Genomic DNA, 25,869 nt, shown 5'->3' with positions numbered 1-25,869 from the left:
CTCGTCTCCTGGTACGAGCAGCGCGTGATGTAATTAAATCGACTTTCGCGGTGGGTGGAAGGTAGGTGCGGAGGATTAGAGGTGGATTAATCAGCGAAGACCGGTGGAAGAGAAAAGAGGGAGGAGGAGTAGTAGTTGGGTTGATAAGGGCCACGTGAATCGGGTGGGAGGGGGACGGGTGGTATACGAATTTAATAAGAGCGAAATCAATCTCGATTTATTATCGAGGCTGGTCGGTCTATCTTTTAAAAGAGGGAAACGATAAAAGGTGGTAAGGGGTGTGAGGTGATGGATGAATACAAAAAAGCGGTGAGGTGAAAGGCGAAAAGAATCGAGAGTGGGAGGGAAGGGGTGATGATGAGCCGAGAAAGAAGGAGTAAGAGAAAGATTAAAAATGATTAAAAACGATGCTCGCGTCGCTCGACATTGCGCCTGTACCATTTTGCTTCTTTAGCAGAGTACAATGCCATTTATTTTTATAATACGTTTACGTAGGATAGCTATTATTTTTATAGAGGTTTATCGTGCTACCAGTAAGTCTTATAGAGGCCTGCGAAATAAAAATAGTGTAGGATTTTTCACTAGGAGCCGCGGATTCCACGATATAAGATACATATAAGGTCACCTGGGATTTCCGATGTTACGACGAATAAGAGAGACACGCACTTCTAGTACTGGCTTTTATTTTCGACCACACGTTTCGTACGCACGTTCCTCGACGAGTTCCGTGTATCGAACGGAGCGATGCTTGTTCAGGGACGATCCGTGATTCAGTAACGAGCAGCCCGTATTTTGAAGTCACGCGACCCTCGTGATATCTGCAATTTAGAAATCGAATTTCCTCGGTTCGTTGCGATTTTTAGAGAAAGGGGAAAACATAGCAATAAAAGGAGACGAATAATAAAATTCTTTGCACGAATGAAAACGCGATCGTGACCGCCTCGACGATACTTTCGGGGATCTTGAACCGTCATTTTCAAACGTTGACGATGGATTATCGTGGAGGCGATGCAACGTAGACGAAAGTAACACGCGATATTTCTTCCGCTAATCGATGCTTCTCGTGGAATTAGCCTGAAGGATGAACGTTCGGGCAAGCCTCTTGATGCGTTTCGTATCGCGATTTTCAACGCGGGTGTTCCCTGGAAAGAAAACATAGTAAGGTCGCACATCGATCAACGTTTGAAACATTATAGAGATACGTTTCGTTCTATTTTAAATATTACGCGAATATAAATCTTCGACTAATCTGCTCTACGTAAAATACGATTGTACGTTTAAAAAATAAAATTTTGAATAAGGTAGTTGGTAATATTTTAACGATCGGATAATTCGAAAAAGGCCTTCCCATGTTTCTACGTACATAATTATACGAACTTGCCTCGAGAGACTTATCACGAACAAACAACGTAATCTTCTAATCAAACAGCCATTAAAGCTAGTATAATGTACACACCTTGATGCCATTATGTCATATGAATAATTAAAACGAAGCTATAAAGACAAGCAGTGTCGTGGACACGCGATACCGCGCGAGACACGTTAAAAACAAGCGAACCTCTCCGTTGTGCAGTGTTGCGGACCATTTTCCGTTCGAAGTGCACCGATATTTTTCTAAACGAAGTCTTGGTACAACCTGTCGCGTGTTGCGTCCTGTTTCAGAGACCTCCGTTTTTAACGTCTTCCCCAGTCGTCGAAAGTATTCCACCGATTTCTGTTCGAGTTGCCACTTTTAATAGGTAAAAACAGAATCGAAGTCGTTCGACTTTTCGCAAATGCGTGAAAAGTATACAGGACATACGTACGCGCGTACACACACGTACACACGATTTAATTAACACCACCGGTATGGTCTACGATAAACCCGAGGCTGTTAAGCCAAGAGCAAAGAGAAACGAAAAGATGAATGAATAAAAATAAAAAAAAAAAAAAAAGAAAAAAGAAAAAAGAAAGATAGGAAAGAGAAGAACAAAGGAAGCTAGAGAGGAAATAAAAAAGGGGCGGGAGGAAGGGAGAGATCGATTGGCTTGTTAGGCCGTAAGCATAGGAGCGTAAGATTTTTTATTCTTAATATTTGTCCTCGGGTCGAGTCTTGAACGGTGCCTAAAAAGCTTCGATTAAAAACGGCGAACGAGAAATAAAAAGCAAGTTCTGAATTGCGTGTCGACGAACATTTTTTAAGAACACAGAGAAAAAGGGAAAAAACAGGGATTGTTTATCGGATTCTTGTGGTATGTTTTTTCGCGTTATCCTCGGCAAAGAATAAGGGAAAGCAAGATCGCACGATTCGAACTGGGTAAGAGCGAATTAAAAGAAAGGGAGGGGGAGAAAGCAGGAAATTAATAACGGAGAGAAATAAAGATGGATGATCGATTCATCGGAGGAACAAAAGATTCTGATACGACACGACGATAAAGATAAGATATACCTATATACATACCGTCGATGCGTAGAAAGTACCGTGTCATATATATATATACATAATATATATATATATATACATATACATACTATATATAACAAAAATACGCGCGTGTGTATGTATGTACGTGTATGAATGAATTTGCATATTTGAAAAATGTGCGTGCGTATGCGTGTATGCGTGAGACGTTAAACAAGAGGATTATCATAGTGCTCCGTTTAAGGAAAGCACGCAGGCTGTGGCGAAAATTGTGCTGCAACCGGTTGTGGGATTATTTTTCTGTGAAAAAGTAGGTCGACCGTGGTGGAACAAGTTTTGTTCGGTACGAAGTCTGGTTTTCAGGGAAATTAACTTTCCATATCGTAAAATACACGGGTAGTCGCTTAACGTTCTAGGAAAATGAAACTACAGACGGAAATCAAAAATGATACTATTTTCTTCGAAATTGTAAACGATACTGTTAATCGTTATTCCATGGGATCGTATGAGATATATAGATGATGTTCTATAATATTAATATCTGTGTAATATTCCTGCACTTCGCACGATATTTTGATCGGCTGTAACGATAATTCAATGTTTCAAGCGTATGTCGAAAAATCGTTATATGATTTTTAATCAAACAAGAAGCGAGAAGTTATGCCAGCCGATTATCTTGTTTAAAAAGAAGATTTGAGAGTTGGAATAATAATTAATCGAGTAATCGATAAAAGCGAAACGATCGAATATCAAAATATAGTTTGTCGAAGTAAACCGACTCGCAACTTATCGAAGCAAATGTACACGTTTCGATGATAGAGACTTTCCTTGAACACATTGGAGATTTGTTGCACGAGACAAAAGAAACAGACTCCAGCCCTGTCGCTTATTTTTACATAGAAAGAGTGATCCAGCTTCTAGCGACAGCACTACTTTTGGCGCATCCTGTTTAATCGAAGAGAATAATTTAAAGCTATAGATCTAATATAAAGGACAATGAACAAGTATATAGATAGGTTACGCCGATACATGTATGTACCTATAAAACATAAGACGAGAGTACGCACTTTTGTAATAGTAGTTTTGCGAAACAAAAACGAAAAAAAAAAAACGATAAATGATAGTGAATGATATATATATATATGATACATATATATATATCACGTACGTTAGATATATATATATATATATAAATATAATGAAGAAAAAAGAATTGACGCTTGATACACCATAGTTTTCACCGACATATCCTGGTTGAACACATCCCCTTTACGTACATACTGCATATTAGTTCTTAATTATGATATCACCATAAGATTACTACACGAAAATATAGAGTATTTTATGAGTAAAACTGACGATAATATTATTATTATTAGTGATTATTACAGATCAATATTGTTTATTGCGATTCTTGATTATTGATTATGATTATCGAGAACATAGGTACGTATAATAAACGTAACGATGGTACAACTAAGGCAAGTATGTACTGTACATAGCTGTCACTTATCCTTTGCCCCACCATACGACTATAAGAAAATATATAAATACATGTATATATAAATATATATACATGCATTTATATATGTATATATATATATATAATATAATATAAATATATGAAGCCATTATATTGCAAAACATTAATCTCATTGTTATACTAATAATTATTTTGAAATACTATTGTCCTTATTATTATTATTATTATTTTATCGTAAACCATTGTAATTATTATTAATATTATTATTATCATCGCTACTTTATATGATTACCACGATAAGAATATGTTAAAACCGCGTGTAATTTTAATTAGCGTACGATATTATTATTGGCGAAAGTAGATCCTCACTCTTAGCTAAGACAGATAGAAAACTTTATATTCTTACTTTCTTCAAGGATTGGATTCTACCTCACTTTTATTGCTATAATTGAACAGCCGCTAAACGCTTGAAAAGCTTAAGAAACGAAGAACAATGGAACAAAATATAAGAAATAGACGTCCTCCACGTACTTTTCTTTTTTTCTATCTTTCGATTATTTAGTAGCGAAGCGATTGCGCTGATAAAACAATTTCAAATCGGATCAAAGTGCAACTTACTTACTGTTGATGTTGTTATTAATTATTTGTTGAAACTGCAGCGACCTCAGCCTGTGATAGTTAAAAAGGATATTATTTAAATTAAGTATCCGCTGTATTACACGAAACCCAGAGCACCAATCGGCTACGCATAGTCTCGAAGGATCGAACTATGTCTGTACGTGTCGTGATTTAACTTTTGTTTGGGTAGGCCCTTGTGCCTAGAACCAAGCTCATTACGATACAATATTGTAAATTATTTGTAACTCGAGAGAATGAAAAAGAAATAACAAAGAGATGGCTCGATACAATGTTGCGTAGAATTTAAGTATTATCGTCTGTATTAGTCAGACTTTTGTAAATCTTAATTTTGTAATGAGCTTCACGCTACGTAGTGCAATATATATTGTTATGCGTTCTAACACGAAATTTTCACAGTAATTTGTTATGAAAGATAACGTAATTCACGTATCTGTTGCGTTTCTTCGATGAAAGTTCGAACAAAGGATTACTCAAGAATCGACTTTTTCTCGATCCGTACTTGTTATGTAGTACGTCGTAATGTTTGTAATTTTATCTAATTTTACCTATAACTGCATGTGATAAGAGAGAAAAGTGTAGTTACAGAGCACGTAAAAGTAAAAATGCAACAAGTGTCATTGAATGCTTTAAACAAATACACGTAACAAACGCTGTGCGCTTGTGATTATTATTATTTTTTCTTTTCGTTTTTTTTCTTTTTTTGTTTAAGATAAAGAGAAAACTAATCCAATTGTTTCTTCTTTTCTTATGTATGTTGGTGACGTGTGAAAAAGGTTCGAAACGAACGAGTTTCCATACGGTATGTTCCTTTATTAGGTGAAACACGCAAGAATCACTTATAATTAGCTGTAATATAATCGCCTGTAGGGCTTCGTAATATTTTTTCAATATATATATATATGTATATGTATACATTATATTAACTGTATTGTGATGTTAACTTAAGCCATGGACAGAAACGTAGGAGAGATTTTTCGAGGTCGCTGTAGTAAATTCTCTTGCTGGGGTGAGGAATCACTTTCTCAGTTTTTTAGCTTATTTTCGACAAGCGCCGATAAACCAGCGAATGTCGATTATTCTCGATGAATAAAAAAAAGAAAACCAGAATGTACTCGCATAATTATCTTTGAATGGTAAAATGGCGATGATTGGGAACTGTACATTGTGATCAGCAAACAGACTACAATGTAGTTTGTTCGTGATTGAATGAACAAACGGAAACACTTGTGTAATAAAGTAGATATCCATAAAAAAATATCTGTATTTTCTATTCACTTTAGTTTAATTATACTTTTACTCCATTTCAACGTCGACGACAGCATCCTCTACGATAACCTGTTCCGATGTCACAGGAGTCTGTATCGTAGGTAAAGGATCAGGAGAACGGGTGTAAGTATTACTGCACAAGTGTTCTTTAAAATATTCACCACCTCGTTCCTCGTATTCCTTCTTACTCACTAAGAATTCAGGAAGGTTTCCATTTAAGCCAAAATCCCTGGCGCCATACCATGCATCTAGACTGGTATTTTTTGCAATATTTATTCGAAAACTCGATCCAAATGGTCGTATTTCACGAAGTTCGCGATTCAATCTTTCAAGTAAGCCAGGAAATCTTGTCGGTCCACCCGTGAGAAATATATTTCCCACGAGTCGCGACTGCTGTTCGGGCGGATAAAGCTTCAAAACGAAATCGATTGTCTCTGCAATGCCGGCTTCCATTGAACCAATCATAGATGGTTGAAATAATATTTCCGGAGCTCTCAAACGTTCTACCCCTACGTGTAATTGATGAGTTTCTCCAGGAATCATAGGAACGTTAGATCCAGCACCATCGAATTCTGGATCGTGATGTCGTAGTACATCTTCCAATTCCATAAGCTTTTCTTGTTCTACCTCCGAGTCCGAATCTCCACCTTCCTGTGAAAGACAAATTAGAAACACAGTACAATTTCAATGTTATAAATTTCAGTGCGAAATGACGATAAATGAAAATTTATACAAACCCTATTTATAACTTTATAAACATCCCAATCTTCGTCTCTCATACCAAAATCATCATCGCGTTTTTCTTTTCTCGCCAATTGGCTTATTATGCGCATTCTTTCCTGTGCAGCAGCTGTTCTACGTTTCGCCATATCTTGTCTACGTTGCCTTTTTGCCAGTCGTCTTTCTAATATTTCTTGCCTATATTATAAAGAAAAATATATCGTAACATCGTTACAAAAACAACAAAGAAATCATTGGTTACCTTTTCTTTCGAACACCAGCAATCCATTCGTCAAAATCTTGTTGATCTTTAGGTTGCAAACTAGATTTTATTTTTGGTTTTTGTTCTTCCATCGCGATATTCTCCTCTTGCGAGTTAGCCGCTACTATCTTTTGTCTGGTCCTTTCTACTTTTGCTTGCAGGTTATTAATCATTTTTATGAGATCTGCCTCATTTGCGAGAGAATAAGTTTTTAACGCTTGATCAAATTCATCCGTTTCACCTTCTTCTAATAAGTCTTGAACGGCTAATAATTGATTTAATTGTTCTTCATCTTCCGCTAACTACAAATAACGATTATGTTTCAATCGTTCGTATCTAAATAAATTTATGGAAATAGATTTATAGAAAACTAACTCTCTCTTCTCTTTTCCTGGCATTAATTTCCATTAATCTTCTAGCTAATTCGCGTTTCCTTTCTTTCTGCTGCTCGACTGTTAGACCAGGAGTATTTGCAGGAGCAATATAGGGTAATTGAACTCTTAATACATTTGTATCGTAATGATCTGGATCCGCCCATTTAGAAATTTCATCTTGATAACTTAAAGCTATCATCGAATGCTCATGTATTAATTCCTATATAGAGAAAATGGAATTATACATTCTTCGAATCGTCATAGCAGGTGTAAGTGATAAATCATCCATATACCTCTGCTCGACTAGGTGTAATTGCGTTTACATGTACTGGATATTTAAGTTGAAGCAACCTGTGCATGTAGGACGTAATGTGATATCCACCAACGTTGATCCTCCTTGAGTTTACAGGGTCTGCCTTACCATCTAATATAGGTATTATGTGCGTAGTGTGGTATCCAATACCGATTATCAAACCATCCGGTGGACAATTATTATGTTGATAAGAAAATAAGCAATCCACTCCATATGCTATCGCAGGTACGTTGTAACATTCGAATAAAAGTTCAGCCATCACTGAAACGAATATAGCCGTTACCTATGACATAAATCTTAAAGTAACCTCAAATTTGTTTGTACGCTTATGTTACTTACAGTTTCTGGAATAATTAGGATTCAGAAACGCTTCTGTTAAAATAATAGGATGATTTACCGCACCCTCTGTATCTATTCCCATATGAGTAAACGTGTAATCAAATATTTGTTCCTGTGCTTCAAAATGCGTTACCACGTTTCGGTCAAACTGTGTTTTTAATTGAAATCGGACAGCTTCGATATTAGCTATGTCATTTCCAACCTGAGGTTCACCGTCCTTTTTTCCACGTTCCTTGCGTGGTTTTGCAATAAGATTTTTAAATATTAGTTGGCATTCTTTTTCAGTAGCCCAACCAACTCTACAATTGTACGATCCTATAAGAAATTATTCACAATATTTTATTCCATTCACTTTATATTATATTTGTACTTGTAATTATACATTTATATGATATAATCAAATAATGTATTTAACTTACCATTATCAATTACAAGCGGAGTTGCTTCGCATTTTACTCTATTTGGATAAAGATGAATAATATCAGGTACAGCTTTTATGTCTTTTAACTCAAGAACATCCATTATATATTTATGATATTTATTTCTTCTTTTTTAATAGATCATAAAGAATACTTGTATGCGTCGATGTTTTGGGACATGATGTAAACAATATAACCAGTCGAGGAACTGTAATATCGACGAAGTTGAAATACCAGCTACAAGATGGCGTGTAAATGCAAACGCGTTGCATCACCGATGTTTTAGTCAATGATTACATCACGCGCAATAAATTCAAACGTTTCGAAGAAAGAACATATATTTCAATCTTTAATCTTTACGTTACCTGCTAGTATTAATTATACTTTTATTCATTTTTCTACGTTGCGTGATATTTTGATTACGAATCTCACTGTTCAAATAAAATTTTTATAGTTTTTCCAAGATATCACGTTCTATCAAAACTTTTTCCCTGTTAACAATCGTAACTAACATAATATCTTGTTATAAAGGTATTATAAAACAGTCGATGTTTCCTTTGTTCGTAATATTTATCTAAATGTTCTTATCATTTTCGCGCTTTCGTATTTGTAATAAATCACGAACGAATCACGAGGCAACGTGATACGTTTGACTTTACAGCGCGAATCTAAATTGTTCTGCTTTCGCGGTCATTGGCCACAGGAAATCGTTTAAAAATACGATCGTTTGACGAAAGAAGAAAGCGAAATTGTATTTTTATTCAAATCACCAAAGGTTCGCGATCTTCTCTTCGCGTTTCACAATCGCGAATACGTTTCGCTCGCACGTACGAGTCCTAACGTTTCGACGCGTGATTTTTTCATCGTAAAAGCCCGCGTATCGAGTCGTTTGCGCGAAGAACCATAGGTCCTCTTATCTAATCAGCGAAACGTACAAGGATGATCTGTAAAATGTCGCGAGTCTGTCAAGTCCTGTTGCCGGGTGTCAGTGAAACGTTTAAAGATTTGTAAAAGAGCCGCGAAAGAGAAATCACGAGGAAATTAAAGAAACGTGGATTATGTTGACAAAGAGTATAGACAGAGCGAGAATATCGGGCGCCACGCGTATTCAAAGCATCCGGAAGAGAACGTGTGCGCAGAAGTAACGATATTAACATTCACGGACCCTTTCAAAGCGTTGCGCAATTATAATTTCACAAACGCGCGTGAAATCGTACGAACTGTTCCCGATCGATAAAATAACACGGTCGTTCTTCGTTTATTGCTTCACTTGCGAACGCGTTGAAAAAGATGGCAACGAACGAATAGCGTTGAAAGTCGAAACGAAACTAAACGAAACGAACGTTATATCGATATTTACTCTGCTTGTGACATTGGTCATCCTCGAGTCGTTGACCTTCTCTATTCTTCAAGTCAACGCGTATCTCTCGTTTTCCCGTTAACGTCAGACAAATTTGCATCGTCAACTTTAGATAAACATCTATCAAGATCCGTACTTGCAGCAACTCTCAGCGATCTATTAGATCTAAATTTAGCACTGTCAACGCCCAACGTCGGATATTTCCAATTCTCCGTTTCAGTGGCTTTCAACTCAACCATCGAGAAAACTTACGGAGGAAAAATTGTCAGAGCATGGAATGTTATAGCACGGATTAATACCAACCTCGGATGTTATTAACTTTCTATGGAATTCGACGATCAATCGACAACGTACGAAAGGCGTAATTACGAGCGTAATTCGAAAAAACGAAACCTACACGAACACACGTATCGCCTGCTACTTAATTGCTATAACGCGTGTTCTACTCTGCACGCGTTACGTGTATTTTCATAATACGCGCACTCTGCAAATCTTCGCCTCATCGAGCCTCCCAAAAACGCGTAAAAAATCCACGAGTAAACGAATTACTTCCGCGCCACGGACATTTCCTTGCTGCAGTCGCCGTCGCGATAAGACAGCCTCCACCGATCAATTTGCCCCTTTGTTCTGCCAGTAAATTATCTCGAGCCAGAAGCAACGCGATCGAATCGTTGTGTTGATCGATGATAAGCTGTGATCAGATCGACTATTCGCGTACCCGCTCAGAGAGGAGTAGGGTGAGATTGCGCGTTACCCGGAAGTGGCTGGGATATTGGTGTCGGTGATACGCGTCCGTAGCCGATGGAGAAATAAGAAGAAACGCGGGAAACAGAAAGCGAAACGGGCGCAGCGAAGGTTTAGGCGGTGAGACAGTATCGGCAGTCCCGTGGAAGAAAAGCGGCGATAGCAGAGCGAGCAAGCGAGAAAGAAGTTTCGGCGAAAGGGGGGTGGGGGTTGTGAAATGCAAGCAAGGATGCAGAGGTGGTGTGGCAGGCGAATCAGGACCAGTTTCAGGTCTGCACTCACGTCATACTCACGTTGCTACGTGCTGTCGACGGATCGGAAGAGAAGGAAGTAGAAGAAGAAGAAGAAGAAGAAGAAGAGGAGGAGAAACGGAGGAGTAGCGTGTTTTGGGCCATTGTGCTTTAATTAAGGGTTCAGAGGCGGAGGAAGAAGAGAGAAAATAAAAAATTAAAAAAGGACCATGTTTCTTCGAGTGTTTTTCGTTTTGTTGGTCAGTGTGGTGACCTTGAGCAGAGCACAGTTTCGGTGTCCCGAGCCGAAGGGTTTCTTCTCGGATCTGGAACAGTGCGATCTTTATTACGTTTGCATAGACGGCAAGGCGGAGGAGAAGCTGTGCAAAGACGGTCTCGTCTTCAGAGACGACAACCCTAAGAAGGAACTCTGTGATATTCCAGCTAACGTGCCTTGCGGAGACAGGACTCTCCTTCGTAAGTTACACTTTCCTTAATCGTTTGTATCTACGAACGAAACATTATTAACGCTCGATGGCATTAGCCATTAGGTTCGGTTCTACGTTTACGTATTGGGAAACGATACGAGCGTGTAAAACGTACGACGATCCAAGCTACCGGTGACAGATGTGGCTTAGATCGAAGATGAAGTAGAAACGACGTGAACGAAAGGAGGTGTTAGTTTTGTTTCATGTAGGAAGATATACGATCTTAGGTGCGCGTCTATCGCAAAATATTCGAATCGTAAGATCGAGATTTATGTTTGTTATTCGACATTAACGTTCTGACTTTTGATTGATTTGATTTAAATGTTTGGGCATTGAGCTTTCGTAATGAAAAACGAGTACAGAGAACGCTCTTATTTTTAATCTCAAACGGATTTTAAAGCGCATGTATTTTCAGACGACGAACTATGTAGTTTTTAGGGGTTTTACGTATAAACGATATTTTTCTTTCAAGGAATTTTCACGTAAAATCTATCGAAACATCCTTTGAATGATTTACGATAGACATCGTGACGAAGTAAGAATCAATTTAAAAGTAGTATCACGATTCTAAGCTAAATCTAATCTACGAGCGAACGAATCGATCGGCGAGGTGCAATCGCGTAAAGATCGCACGATACCGAGAACTTCGAGAAGCGAATTTATGAGAAACCAAAGGTGAAAGTTACATGTCTGATTGCGCGCACCAGAATATTCCGGTCACACTATCTTCTATTTTCATGAAATTCCGAACAGGAACGTGATTCGAATTCGCGATGCAGCAGAAATTTGTATCGATGTCCCATATCGAACATCCAATCGTCCGATCTAAAAATGCAAATCAGGTTTTTTTCCGATGAACGCAGCTCGGTTTCGAATGCGCGAATTCGAACGCGCGCTAAAAGAACGACGCGACGATTAGAATGCGTGGCGTAGTTGCGAAAGACGCGATAAATTAGGACGAACCGGTTTCTCCGTGAATCCTTGGCTAAATTCGTCTTCAGACGTGCTTTTAATCCTCCTTGGCCTTTGTCTTTCTTTTTTTTCTCCCGCAAGCGTTCTTTTACCGCTCGAATCGAAATCTTAACTCGTATGCTAATCTTTCCAATTCCCGTGGATCGAGTGGAATCCCAGTGAAAGGACATTTCCTTCTCGCTATAACCTTATGTTAATTAATATCATTTATACGTTATGTATAATCAATAATATTGAAACTTTAACGTAGCCTTTTACTTTAGCCTAGTAACTCTATTTTAATTAGCTTTCGATGCTTAATTATTCAGAGGAACCACAGCCGACCAAAGGATGTCCACGAGCTAATGGTTACTTCAAACACGAGGATCCAACCGCTTGCGATCGTTTCGTAAATTGCATCGATGGCGTGGCACAAATAATGCCCTGTCCGCCTGGTTTGATCTACGAAGACAAAATGTCCAGCTGTGTCTGGCCAGCAGATGCCAGTAGATTGTGCGAGAACGTGAAGAGAGACGTTCTCGACGATGGATTCGTTTGTCCCGATGGCGATGTGCCTGGACCACTCGGCAGGATTCTACCCCATCCTACCTATCCTCATCCGGAGGATTGTGCCAAGTTCTACATTTGCAAAAATGGCGTGGTGCCACAGAAAGGACAATGCGAGCCTGGTACCGTTTACAGCGAGGACAGCTTCAAGTGTATGGATCCGGAGAGCGTGCCTGGATGGTAAGGCTTCGTAAAGATCTTAACGAGAAACTTTGACCGGCTGTTACTTTGTTGTCAGTCTTGGAAAGCGCGTCGTATAACGAAAGATCGCAAAAGTAAGAAACGATATCGCGATAGCAACGAGCAACGGGACAGTGAAAACAAATTTAAACATTAATATAGTAGCGTAGGTAGTATATGGTGTTTATTGGAGAGGTGACATAATTTTGTACATTTTAGACGCAACGAAATTCTTATCTCTGTTGTCTCTTCTTGTTACAGCGAAGACTACTACAAAAACAAGAACTGAATAAAGACAAGGTGCCAGTTACTCAGCGATCACGTCTGTAACGCTTAATTTTTTACACTTAGGAACAATAAACCCGTGATACACTTACGTAAATGAGTAGCCTTTGCATACACCTCCCACGATAATTATACCTTTCTCCTTATGTAAACGGATATTACGCTCCGGAAATTTATAGTGCCGACAACTTTGTTACGGCTTGTTCTAATAGAAAGATCAATAACCGCGAGTTAATAACTGTAAGAAGGAATTCGCGATATAAGCGAAGGAAGAAAACGTAGCACGCGCGTTATTTTGCATTTCGTTGATCGGCAGAAGGGAACGAATTGGCCGCGATATTTTTGTTTAGTTGTTGTAAATAATTTCATTCGGGTAATACTTTTATCTAGAAATTTGCCTACTCTCGTGTCATAAAGAGCAAGAAACTATGGAATTACCAGATATTAAAAGTCTTCTACCGAGTTTCTCTAGGTGTTGATTATATAGAAAGAAGCATCGAATAAGAAACAATTACAGCTGTTACTTTGAATCGCTGAAAATTGATCTTGTTTGAATACAATGAGCGACGCGTAATGGTTCCTCAGGCTGGCGGACAATTTCACTTAATTCACCTGATTGCAACCTTTCTCTTTACGTAATTTACGATGTGCTCGATGAAACGCACTTCTCGCGACCCCGTCGGCCGATTTACATTTCTGCCGAGTCTATCTCGCTACTGAAAATTTGTGAAAGTTCGTGCTTCATATCCGACATTTTGAAAAATCCTTTCAAAATATCTTCCACTTTAGCGATCTACAGAGACCACGAGAAGTATCGTGACACGTTGTTGTTTTTGTTATAGCATTTACGTACCAATTAATCAGTACATATGACTACAAAAATCCGATACCAGAAAATGGAATGCAGAACTCGTTAAAAAATTGCTTCGTTGAAAAATAAATTGCATAATATCGTAGAAAATTATTTTCTACAAATTTTTTATCAAACGTTTCGTCATTCATAGTTTCTATTTTACATTTGCTTTTCTTTCTCTTAGATATTCGATTTTTTATAGTCAGCTATTTGCCAGATAGAGGATCGAAAGAACTCAATTAGCCATCGATCAGAGGCATGACCATGACGTATTCGTTTCGTTGATCCGACTGGTTCACCGACGATACAGATCATGAGAAGCGAGATCGCGATCGGCATTCGTCGGCTTTCACTGTCCATGCCGGGAGATCTGGTTCTCCCTTCAGGAGCCATTGCTTCAAGTAGCGATAACTGTTGCGTAAAGCCAGTTAAAGCCCCCAGGGGCTAACCGTACTTCATACATACATCCAGGAAATGTATTTGTACGGTCATATGTGTATATCGCATACTCCTCTCATTTTTAACCTCGCTGACGCTAATGCGATTCAACGTTGTACAAACGAATGGTTGATGAGCGTGGTATGTATATACATTGGAAGATCGAGCGAATCTCATCAGGGAGTACGCGTTGCAGGCAGGTAGTCAAGTAGTTAAAAAGTAGTTAGATGGAAAGGATTTCTAACTCTACGATTCTACTTTACACGTAATTTTAATTTAACGCGTAGTAGAAGAGTTTAATTTAACGCGTTGGCTACTTGGCTGTTGTTGTTTCTCTTTAAGAACTCGTTTTGAAAATACGTATAAATTATCTGTAAAATTAGTTACGGAGTTTATTACGCTTCTACATAGTTTTCTAAAGACAGCTGTCAGTGATATAGGTAAATAACTTTCAGGAAACTAAAATATTATTTGATGTAAAACTATGTTTTTCTATATTTCTGTGTTATTATTTTCTGCTATGGAAAAATTAGTTTCTTCTTTCCAAGATTATTTTTAATTATCGTTAGTTAATTTAATTAACGTTAATAGTACTGTTTCCTTGCAACTGCTGTGACACATTACAAGAATCGAGATAGCTGCAAGGGGTAGAGACATTACTTCTTTAACAAGTTCAGAATCGCGTGAAATTTATACATATTTTTCAATCACAGCATGAAAATGAGTTAATACGTTATGTACGTAAAATACACGTAACACATACGCAGTGTATAAAAATCGTCGTTTTATTAACTTTTCGATTACTCGAAAATGATTATCTTCGACCATTGTACTCATATCATTCTGTGTAATTGTTTCATTCATAACCGTAACAATGATTATCTAAATAATTACGAACGTAGCAATTGTCTGATATAATTACAGCTCACGTGTATAGCACGTGTACATTTATGTGTACTTATGTACATAAATTTGCATCGTCGTAAACACGAAAGTTGATGGAAATGTTAACGAGGAGGAAACGCTTAACTACGTTATAAAACATCAGCTAAGTAGCCGTTTTCAATGTAATCAAGATGCTAGACCGAGGTTTTTTGTTTTCCGAAATGTCAGTCCGGTAACGCGAAACCTGGTTCTTCTTCTACGTTGCGCAATCGTTTCTACAAATTATTTTCTCCGTTGCACTTACAATATTAATACGCAATTGGCGGTTATTCTTATATACGCTCAGTGTCGACGAAAAATTGGAAAAAGTTCTGCGCTCTATGAAGAACAGATATTAACACGCTAACTGTCACGATGGTCACCGTTGATTCACGTCGCTAAATTGTCTACGATGGTTAAAATAAGATCAATTTTATGGACTAAAAGATGTTCCCCAATGTGAATGATTTGCTTAACAACGTCAGAGAAAAAGTGTGGAAATAGGGCATAATACACTGCAAAAATGAAATCTTATGATACATTTCAATTTATCGCGGCTGCCAGGACAAAATATAGAAAATTCGCAGTCACATGGCGGTGAACGCGTTACAGAAAATCTCACGAAAGTCCAACCTCTCTGGGACCTCATTTTCTCACATTTTTCGCTTCGTTTCTTGCAAATTCCCGTGGATTTTCGGATGAGACGTTCGATCGGCCGCTTGTCCGCTCGGCTACGCTCGGCTCGGTTCACCGAAGTCGCACGATCGCTCGAAGAAATCGACGCGGAGAACGATCGGTAGGGTGGGGTAACGAGAGAGCAAGTGTACCAAGCAAGTGAAGGGAGAAGCTCTCTGTTCCGAGGTCGATAACTAAGTGTCAGTAGTCAGAGTCGACCCGAGTGGAGGATCAGACCGAGCGACCACTATGACGATCGAACACCGGAGGAGCGTGACCTTTTTGGCCGTGGTGATTTTTCTCGCCTCCGGTAAGTTTTTCTTTTTCACCATCGTCGGTCAAATCGAACACCTCCGCTAGGATTCCTCACGACGAAGTCTCCTCCTCCTTCTCTTCCTCCTCCTTCTCGACCCGCGGATCATCGGCGGCTAACGATGCGTCTAGAGAAGCGCATCGACCGTTCTCCGGGTTGCATCCCAGCAGGCGTATTCGCGTCTGGTCTCGGTCGTTCCCCGAGTTACGACACTCGTGTCATACAATTTCAATAGCTTTCACCGTTGTCTCGGCGACCGCCTCCTCTCGCCATATGGTTACGTCGACGTGACCTATGATATAATGGCGGAGTCTGTCTAGCGGGTTTGCACGCCTTCCTCTCTATTATTCCGAAACGTATTCGCCATATCGTCGAACACGATCTAACCCGAGCTGCATTATTCATGCACGCGCCATTCGGATGGCACGTCGCCTCTTTCTACATCGCGTTCTTCCGTATTCCTCCGTGTCTTTTCTGTCGACGTGCTTTCCTCTTTGTTCTTCTTCGATATCACAGACACAACGAACGTATTACGTAGCCGGTATATTTGTTTTACCGCGCGAAGGAATTTTAAAGAGTTTCTCGATTCGATCGAAGAACCACGCTTTGGTAATTTACGATCGTAGACGGTACTCTTCTTCTTACAGATCGTTTCGGATCGAATATCGTTGATATTTAAGACTTTGATGTTCGTTAAGATCTCATCGGATTAGCATCGTTCGCCGTGCCTTTTTTCGGCATCTTATCGATGATCGATGTTACTTTCTATTTCTCTCGATAACGAATAACTCGTACTCGCGTGATTAATATCGCTAAAATATGCGGGTTTCTCTTTCTACCTCGAGCTAGTTTGTTCTTTGCCTTCAGCCTTCTCATTCTTAGCCCGTCTCCTTTCTATCGCGAACGTCGTCGGTTACTAGAAATCCTTTTGCCAGCAATTAGCCTCGACTACCAGTAGTTTGCGGTTTTCTCGCAGTGTTCTTCCTGATTGTTTCTTCGTACAAAGAAGCGCCGACTTTCCATTCGCCGATGCACGAATATTTTTGTTTCGCGACACGCTTTGTTACTCGACCAGCAACTAGCCTCTTTTTTTTGCTATTGCGTTTTGTCATACTTCTTCTTTTCGCTTGATTGTCTATTCAAGATTCACCGTCTGTAACCTTGACTCGCTTTCTCTATCGTTTTGCTCGTTCAGAATGAGCATCTTTGTAGTAGTAAATGTTCCTTATATATTCTTTCAAGGTAACGCGTGCATTTCTTTCCTCTACCCTCTTCCTATTTTAATATCTGAGTTTGTTAGATCAGGCGCAATTTTTGTACACAAGATGAGACGAAGCGGAACTTGCAAAGAAGCTACGAAGAAGACAACAACTTTGTCTAAAATCGCGCAAGATTTTAGTTGCTTCGATTCGTAAGATTCCGACTAAATTTCGAATTGCAAACGACGACGGTTTAACAACCACTGAATCAAGAGAACATAAAACAATACGATCGTTTCCAGGTGTTTCACGACCTTTCCCTTGATATTTCTTTCTGTTTATTGCTCCGATTAATCGTTTCACCTATTAAAATCTGCTTTTTTAACTGATTTCTTATCTCATAAATGTGTATCTTTCTACTTTTTTTAAATGTCGCCATTCGTTACACGCTAATAATAAAACATGTTGGCGTTATTTTTCGGAAAAACCTTTGACTTTTTATAACTTCATTCGTCTTTCCGAATATGATAATTTTTTCCATCGTTAAATACCATTTTTTAAATTTCGATGTATAGTTGAAGCAGCTACCCTGTTGGGTGCGCCACCCTGTCCCAACCCTCATGGCGTGCACGCGTACGCTCACCCCGAGGACTGCAACGCATTCTTCCTCTGTACGAACGGCACCCTGACCCTCGAGTACTGCGAGAACGGATTACTTTTCGACGGCCATGGCGCCGTACACGAGCATTGCAACTATCACTGGGCCGTCCACTGTGGAGATCGCAAGGCTGACCGTAAGTATCTCGTTACGTTCTCAACAATTGCGACGATGTCGTAACGACACGCATATACGAGCTACGCGTGAAGGTTCTGTCTTTCTATCTGGATTTATTAACACCATTTTTATAGCACGTCGTTAAGTCGTAACGTTAATCCTGTTGCGATCTTTGAATTTTCATATCACAGCCTTGTTCTGATATGTCTACCCTCTTGGCGTATTAAAGCGGCAATAATTAAAAAGTAAGATAAAATTGAAGCAAGGAATCGCGACGTATCAACGACGATTCTTTCGTATTTCGATCAAGCTTGAAACGTTTCAAGCGTTAGAAAGGTACAGTGTGTCGAAATTGTCACGTTACGTCGAAGAATACGAACGATGCTTACGACCAGACTGTGGACTTTCGCGGATTTATAGGAAATTCGAAGGTTCAAAAGTGAACAGACAATGCAAATACACAAGAATACAACGAAATATGTAAGGTGTAACATTCGTTGCGATATCTCGCAGATGAAAGAAATTTCAATTCAGGTCTTATCTTTTAAATTGTATTCCTGAAAATACGAATTCGCGCAAATGTCTCTCTGCTTATTAAAAAACGAAGAATAAGAGATCAGATAAAAATCTCCGGACTAGATAACATATTTACGGTTCTCCGGATTTCAACCGTGTTCCTGATAGTTTTCATTGCGCGTTGTTCCGTCGTTTCCTGAACGTTCCAGTGTGCTTCAAGGTAGACCTGAAACGTTAGAACAAGACGCAACGCGTTACCAAGAAACACAACCAAATCCCGAAGAACCACAGAGATACGTCGTTTAATAAACGTCGTGAAAGTTCGAAATCTAAAAATCTGTGGGTCGTTTTCAGTTACTCCGCTCAGTAGCCCCGGCTGCGAATATCAATTCGGTCTCTATCCTGCCAGCGACCTGTGCAGCACCACTTACATCAAATGCGTCCACGGACATCCCGAGGAAACGCACTGCGACGCAGGATTAGTATACGACGAGAAGAGTCACAATTGCGTCTGGCCCGATCAACTGTTGCCCTACTGCAATCCGGAGGAAATAGTCGGCTTCAAGTGTCCGCACAAAGTACCTTCGCACAGCGCTGCTGCCAAATTCTGGCCTTACCCGAGGTAAGTTGTTCTTACGAAACCATTGTTCTCGCAGTTGCCATTGTTTTCAACGATATATTATTTATAAACGCTTCAGAAATTTATTCGATGGGTATACGATTGATATACATGGGCGTTCGATGAGTACGAACAATGGCTGGATTATAAATGCACGATGTGCATTTATGCGAGTCTGATCGTCGAAGTTTGTACGCAAAATGTAGACTTTTTTGTTGGGGTCTATTGTCTGTCGTAGAGACGCTTTGGAGCGTGGCGATGGTTTCATTCGTATCCCACTTAGCTACTTTTCCACTTTTCGTTTTTGTAATTCGTTATTTATTTTAATAACGGGTCGTGATTAACAGGAGATTAAAATACCGACAAGTATTTAAAAGTAAATAAACGTTTGATTTTATACGGAAGAAAAAGATATTAATACAAATAACGAAAAGTTTTCGGAGGTTTCTTTAAACGATACCGTCGGAGGAGAATTTATCGATTAAATAAATTACCTACTGCAGGCTGAATCGTTCGTTCGAAAGCGAAAGAAGCCGATGTCCTTAAATAACCAGCGACCGCTGTTTTTTCCGACGTAGAAATTAAAAACCGGTCTCCCTGTGCTTACGAGAGGATAACTTGAAGGAACGCCCGTTGAGAGGTGACACGTGTTTTACGGTTATTCGGCGTTACCGTCATGTTAAGAAACTCAATTTTCGTCGTTTCTCTTTCTTTTAATGGTACAACAGCGATAAAAACCAAGGGAGAAATGCGGTTAAATATTTGTAATCCTACTTATAGAGAATATTTCTTTCTCAGATTCCCTGTACCTGGGGACTGTGGCAGATTGATCACCTGCGTCGATGGCAATCCACGTTTGCTTACGTGCGGCGATGGAAAACTCTTCGATTCCGTGAGTCTGAGCTGTTTGGATCCTGACGAACTGCCTCATTGGTACGTTACGAATTTCATCGTTTAATTAACTTTTATTTTCATATTTTCGATGCAAGTGAGAATGAAAATTATGTAAAATATAATTTACGAAGAATTATAAATAATTCGCCGGTTTGTTTCAGTGCCAATACCGTTTAAATTACACAAGGATGTCAGCATCGCTATTCGAATTCGCAAGAGTCTATCAACCGTTTTAGAACCTCGACATCTGCAGCCTTCGCCGTTTATTCGAAGCAAAATATTCTACTTGATAAAAAAATAATCTAATCGCCTACCGAAAACGTTACGAAACAGCAAAATTAGCGAAACTATAACGCAAAGTATTTCTTTATCGGTACAAAATAGACGATACCGATAGATCTGTACAATTTCACAGATGTATAATAATTATAAAAAGCAAAAATAGATCTATCGATATTTCTAATTACTTTTAGTTAGAAAAATGTATTTTAAAGGGAAAACAACTGCAAAACGATAGGGATAACGACGTGTACACTGAACATTGGAATAAAATGTGGACATGCGTACAAAAAATATACAACGTACACTTTATTTCAACGAGTCTATATCCGTACAATTGTGAACGTTTTAATAGATGCTCACGATTAAGACGAGAAGGGAAAGGGAGGGTGAGAATGGGTAAAAGAGAATATTTACACTTTGACTGTAAAAATGACAGAGAACAGTGTGGTGATAGTTGCTTAATAACAATAATCAGGGGGTGTACAATCAAGATGTGTTCCATACGATTTACCTATATCCTTTTTAACTTAGACGTATGTGCGCAAAATAGTCGTCGACGAAACGACCATAATTAGAGAAACGAAAGAAGAAGAATGAGATATAAAGAGGAATATCTAGCACTTCTAATCAGAAGTAGTTACATACTTTCTAACGAAGCGGTGAATATACATAAAGAACTGAGTTCAACAACGCCGCTTGCGACCTCGCGCCATCTCTTCTAGATTCGAGTGCCGCCATACCGATTACAATATCGGTAAATTCACGTTTCCTGGCTTGCAATCCACATTTCTGTTCGTTTCGAAACTTTGGAATGAATTCTCGATCGCGCTTCTCGCGGACGATTGTCGTCCGATCGACGCTCTTGGACTGCATTCTCACGCGCGTAACTTGTAACGTATGAACATTTTGTAAAGATTCCTGAGTCGCCTGGAACTCGGTTGGAACACGATTGCGCGTAACTGCAACGTGTTTAGCGCGTACGAATATCTGTATGACGTAGGAACGATGGAATGAGCGATTAGTGGGCTGAATTTCATGATTTAAAATTGTTCTAAACGATCAAGGTATATGAAACAAAATCAACGAGAAGACGAGGGACCTAAAGATATTAATCGCTAGTTTTGAAATTAGTTTACAGTAGGATTTAGTACTTTGACAAGAATGAACATCGTGATTCTATATGCGTCTTTCTTTTCACGAAGGTACATTATTCTACAGGATACATTTTACGAGCTACATTTTAAATCGGAAACGAATATTTGCTCAGAAACGATCTCTTTTTACAATTCTATCACCTTTGAACATTTAAGCTTCTTCCTTTCGTCTTGGTATTATCGACCTGTTTACGAAAGAAACTGCGATCCAGCGATCTAGCCTGAAGAAATCAATTCCGACAGGCGCGATATTAAAAGCGATCCGGTTTCTCAGAGAATAAATAATAGAACGCGTTGTAAATACGAGGCAGATAGAAGACAAATCGAACGATAAAGCGATTAAACAGTCTTGTCCATTTCAAACTTTGAGCAATCGATCCTCTTACTCTATCGTCTAAAACGTAGATCGCCTAAGTACACGACGTTGACGAAATAATACGCGAAGTACGTACAATAATATCGAACTAAACGATACCGATCGCTCAACGATTCTCCATGATTTTTCCTTTGTACGGTATTTTGCAAAAATCGGCTCGTTTTAGACAAAACTTGAAACCGTCGTACGTTACACGTTCCACGCGCATAGACGCAGTCCAAGACCTTACGATTTATCGAAAAGGGTTGAACAATTTAATTTCTGGGACGAGCTCGAAGAGGAATCGGCAGTGCGCCGGCTGGCAATGGCGGAACACCCGGTGGAAGGTTCTCCTCCTCTGGCTCTTGTTCGTTTCGTCCTTCAGGGAGGTCGCCCTCGAGGTTGGGTGGCGTCGTGGGTACGTCGCAGTCTTCGGTGGGTGGGACCACGCACCTGAGCGACCTTCGATCGAACACCAACATCGCCGGACATCTCTGTAGCCGTGGATATCCGCCTTGACATTGCCAATAACGGTTGCAGGATTTGCCCAGCGGAACGTTTCCGTTCGCGTCGTCGTTGCACAGAGCTGTTGGAGATTCGATTACGCGTTATAAAATATGCTGGTGTAAAAGACGAGGTCGTTAGGAAACACGGATAAGCGTTAGTATTTTGATATTCTAGCATCTAGCAGAGTAATTTAAACTTGGAATCCCGTAGAAAAGGTATGTACTTAGAAGCCGAGGATTTCGGAATTTTAGCGCGCGAAGATCTCTAATTCGTTTCGTTACGTAATTTTATGTAACGTGTACGTACGTCGTCCGAACATTTTCGATTAATATTCTGTAATATTAATATTCTGTAGTTTCTATACACAGGAGCGTGGTTGTACAGTGTCGATTAGAGGTATTAGGACATCTGGCGATACGTAGTAAACATTCTCTAATTGCGATATTTTATCGTAAATCTGTTGCTTCGTTCGTATCGCGCGCATTTCGCAACGTAAAATATCTATAGAAGCAAAATTTCTTTCAACGAACGTATGGGTGTCTCAATAGCTATCGTTGGCAACGTAGGATCGATATGAATGATCCGACATCAAGGATAAAGTAAATCTGTAAATTCATATTGCAAGCAGCTTTGGTCGCGATCGGTACTTTTACAAGTTCGTCGCGATGAATGAGACCTCTTGTTCGTCAACTTGTCAGGCTCCTCGGTTACCGTCGAGACGAGACGACACGACGCGTGGGGCAGACGAAGGTGCGACGAGAGCTCGCTTCGAATGTTAATTAACGACTTGCCTTTTTTTCCCGGCGGAGGCCACTGACATCGAACGTAGACTACACGAGGCGAGGAGAGAAAAAGAACCACGGGCGCCGCATACCCACACGCGCGTAGACTCTTACATGGTCGCTTTCGAAAGTGAGAATGATCGCGAACGTCGCCTCTGGCAAAATGTTACGCGTTTTGCGAAAGAGGGAACGGATGTCAAAGAAGCAAAGATAGAGGGGAAGACGTGGTGTTTCGCGAACGAGTAATTTGCTGCAGGTTTTTCGACCTGCAGTGAAAACCTTCCATCTACTCACGATGTTTCTGACATCCTTCGACGTTCTCCGGCCAATCGCAGGATCTGGCTCTCTCGTTGTACAAGAGTCCACCGATGCACAGCTGTTCCGTGGCCGTGCCATTCCAGCAAGTCCAGTAACGAGTACAAGATGTCTCGTGGCCGAAAATACCGTAGAGCCAGTCACAGTGATCAGCCGGGATCGGTGGATTCGCCTGACGTTTTCCGTCGCAGTAGTTCGCTCTCCAGGGGTAATCGCAACCCTCGGTCACGCCACGGTGCTTTCCAGCGAATACGAGGCCGTTTGGACAGTCGAATAATTCTGGACGACCGTTGACGCACTCCCAGTAGCGATCACAGTATTCTATGTCGCCGACGACTCTGGATTTTGTTTGACAAGGGTCTTCTTGCTGTTGCTTCTGAGCACGCGATACTGTAACGCACAAAAATATTAATAAAACGTATTTTAGAAACAAAGCTGTACGTCAAATTAATCGTAGGTGAGAAAGAAGGACGAAGGATGGTAAAGATAGTTTAGAATATCACGAGAATTAGCATTCGATAAAAATGGCAATTACGACGATCTGAATATCAAATTTGTTAATCAGATTTTCATCCGTCGAGATAAATCTTCGAACAAAGTACTCTTTCGTTCTTTCGGAACGTATCATTCCCATTCACGAGTCGTTCGTAGGTGCGCAACGTGGAGGAAGAAATCTGTAATTCGAAGAGGATGACAACTGTTAGCTGCTAATGAATATCAATTACAAAACGTTTGGCGGCGGATCGCTCAGCCTCGATCCATTATCAACGGTTAACATTGTCGAAGACAGGAAAGAGCAGGAAATTATGCGTAATTTCCATTGAGAAGGCCGTACGTCTCGCAACTTAATATCCAGCTGCACGACAACATCTTCTCGTGATCTCTTCTTTCGATCGAGGAACACGTTCCCATCGACCATGAGGCATAGTAACACGATTTCTTGGCCGATCCGATCGAACGTTTCTGACTCATCGTTCGTTGGTACATCGATCCTGCAGAACGAGTCACGATCCTAGTTTTGTCTTGAAATAAACATTTCCAAAAAGAAAAGAATACGACCGTGTAAACCGTGAGAAATTTGACGTTCGAACTGTACTGGAATTCGTAATTAGAGTCAAAAGAGAAAGAAGATTTTGATCGAATTATAATCTTATTGTCTCATACTTGTCTTTCAGACAACTTTCCTGTTACCCTTTGAGAAACTCTCTCTTCTATTTATTGTCTGTAATGGCTTAGGATAGCTTTCATGTTCGCTACGTTCTCTAGTTATCACGATACACTTCAAGTGTAATTTTTAGTCGATAGAATAGATCAGAATGTTTTTTATTCGACGAAGAATTAAATAAATGGAAATCTCTTTTTCTTATTATGCAATTAAAATTATTTCATGCTGGTAATTCACGATAGTTAAGCTTCGACATTCCGAAGCTCCTCTCATACTTGTTTCAATAAAGATACGACATCGTAACATAGTTTGTACCCGCTGATTATTCTGCCATTATGCCGCGGCAGTCGTTTTTCAATCGCTGGCATCACAATGCGATTATTATATTGTTATTTTATCGCGCCATACGAATTTTTTCATCAGAAGATAAATCTATGCGAGGCAAGCGTTGCAGAACACAATCCCCTGTGTGATATTTTCTTAGATGCCCACTGTGCTTGGAAAGGTGTTAACGTTTGTTGCAAGCGCTATGGGCAATCGTGTGAAAATTGCGATACAAACAGTCTGAGTCCGAGGTATACCTACTTACTCGTTTCCTTTTTGACGCCATTATGTACAAGGTGTTAAAACTATTCCTTTCAATTTCTATTTATCTTCGCTTAAAAGAAATACGCGTATAATTTATTCGCAATATTGATCGATCTTTCTTACGTTTCGTCGAACTTTCCTTCACTAACCGGTCACTAAGATCGATCATTATTAAGCGAAGCGTGTTCGCAGAGCAGCAACTCCTGACTACAAAAATAATCGAGTTTCTCCTTCTTTGACTCGTTTTGCCAACGGTTACAATACGTAAATACGTAACGTATTATAAAGAAACTTTCCAGGTATACAATAGTCACGTAAGTGTATGTATCGTTACCACATTCTGAGGCTTTTCTAACGAAACTTCAAGTAAAACTCATCTTAACGGCGCGTGCGAACCGCGTAAGAAGCGATAGGAAAATTCGTGTCATACTTGGCGGATTGATGCACACGTTGCCAACATCCTCTCAAATAAATCGTGTGAATACGAATACGTA

The 25,869-nt window shown here is 39.7% G+C and overlaps 4 protein-coding genes across 5 annotated transcripts in view; 2 read left to right on the top strand and 2 right to left on the bottom strand.

Annotated features, from left to right (window-relative positions):
• The window catches only part of LOC132905424 (protein obstructor-E-like), a 74,890-nt gene that overhangs the window by 39,505 nt on the left and 9,516 nt on the right, over positions 1–25,869 (bottom strand). Inside the window, exons 2-3 of one of the 2 annotated variants that reach the window (XR_009657791.1) lie at positions 23,602–24,012; positions 21,609–22,604 (exon numbers count right to left, since the gene is read on the bottom strand). Coding sequence is in view for 1 of the 2 variants with exons in the window: in XM_060956729.1 (XP_060812712.1) it covers positions 22,294–22,604; positions 23,602–24,012 (722 nt within the window). In the remaining variant the exon portion in view is untranslated. Of the gene's footprint in view, positions 1–20,791; positions 22,605–23,601; positions 24,013–25,869 lie in introns of those variants that run through there. The other variant, XM_060956729.1, reaches the window with a different exon arrangement.
• LOC132905392 (actin-related protein 5) lies at positions 4,463–8,431 on the bottom strand. Its single transcript, XM_060956672.1, has 7 exons — positions 8,217–8,431; positions 7,798–8,112; positions 7,439–7,719; positions 7,147–7,365; positions 6,772–7,073; positions 6,527–6,707; positions 4,463–6,440 (listed from the first exon to the last, which is right to left on the bottom strand). Exons 1-7 carry the CDS (start codon positions 8,317–8,319, stop codon positions 5,817–5,819), a joined length of 2,025 nt encoding a protein of 674 aa, XP_060812655.1. The 5' UTR covers positions 8,320–8,431; the 3' UTR covers positions 4,463–5,816.
• LOC132905428 (protein obstructor-E-like) lies at positions 10,113–13,118 on the top strand. The gene is made up of 3 exons (XM_060956733.1): positions 10,113–11,027; positions 12,319–12,736; positions 12,998–13,118. Exons 1-3 carry the CDS (start codon positions 10,781–10,783, stop codon positions 13,023–13,025), a joined length of 693 nt encoding a protein of 230 aa, XP_060812716.1. The 5' UTR covers positions 10,113–10,780; the 3' UTR covers positions 13,026–13,118.
• Positions 16,064–20,677, top strand: LOC132905426 (protein obstructor-E-like). Its single transcript, XM_060956731.1, has 5 exons — positions 16,064–16,221; positions 17,999–18,217; positions 19,069–19,336; positions 20,132–20,266; positions 20,389–20,677. The coding sequence occupies exons 1-5, from the start codon at positions 16,161–16,163 to the stop codon at positions 20,402–20,404; spliced, it is 699 nt and encodes a 232-aa protein (XP_060812714.1). The 5' UTR covers positions 16,064–16,160; the 3' UTR covers positions 20,405–20,677.

Source organism: Bombus pascuorum, chromosome 3, assembly GCF_905332965.1.
Source record: "Bombus pascuorum chromosome 3, iyBomPasc1.1, whole genome shotgun sequence".
In the NCBI taxonomy this organism is placed as follows: Eukaryota; Metazoa; Arthropoda; class Insecta; order Hymenoptera; family Apidae; genus Bombus; species Bombus pascuorum.
The sequence above is the reverse complement of the archived record's forward strand: the minus strand, read 5'-3'. Positions and strand labels throughout refer to the sequence as shown.

Bases quoted from the DNA above. Each gene is read 5' to 3' on its own strand.
- LOC132905392 (XM_060956672.1), bottom strand. From the start codon at position 8,319: ATGGATGTTCTTGAGTTAAAAGACATAAAAGCTGTACCTGATATTATT. The intron at 8,113-8,216 runs GTAAGTTAAATA...AATTTCTTATAG, and splicing joins TCCGCTTGTAATTGATAATG to GATCGTACAATTGTAGAGTT. The intron at 7,720-7,797 runs GTAAGTAACATA...TATTCGTTTCAG, and splicing joins TCCTAATTATTCCAGAAACT to TGATGGCTGAACTTTTATTC.
- LOC132905426 (XM_060956731.1), top strand. From the start codon at position 16,161: ATGACGATCGAACACCGGAGGAGCGTGACCTTTTTGGCCGTGGTGATT. The intron at 16,222-17,998 runs GTAAGTTTTTCT...TTCGATGTATAG, and splicing joins GGTGATTTTTCTCGCCTCCG to TTGAAGCAGCTACCCTGTTG. The intron at 18,218-19,068 runs GTAAGTATCTCG...GGTCGTTTTCAG, and splicing joins TGGAGATCGCAAGGCTGACC to TTACTCCGCTCAGTAGCCCC.
- LOC132905428 (XM_060956733.1), top strand. From the start codon at position 10,781: ATGTTTCTTCGAGTGTTTTTCGTTTTGTTGGTCAGTGTGGTGACCTTG. The intron at 11,028-12,318 runs GTAAGTTACACT...TTAATTATTCAG, and splicing joins CGGAGACAGGACTCTCCTTC to AGGAACCACAGCCGACCAAA. The intron at 12,737-12,997 runs GTAAGGCTTCGT...TTCTTGTTACAG, and splicing joins CCGGAGAGCGTGCCTGGATG to CGAAGACTACTACAAAAACA.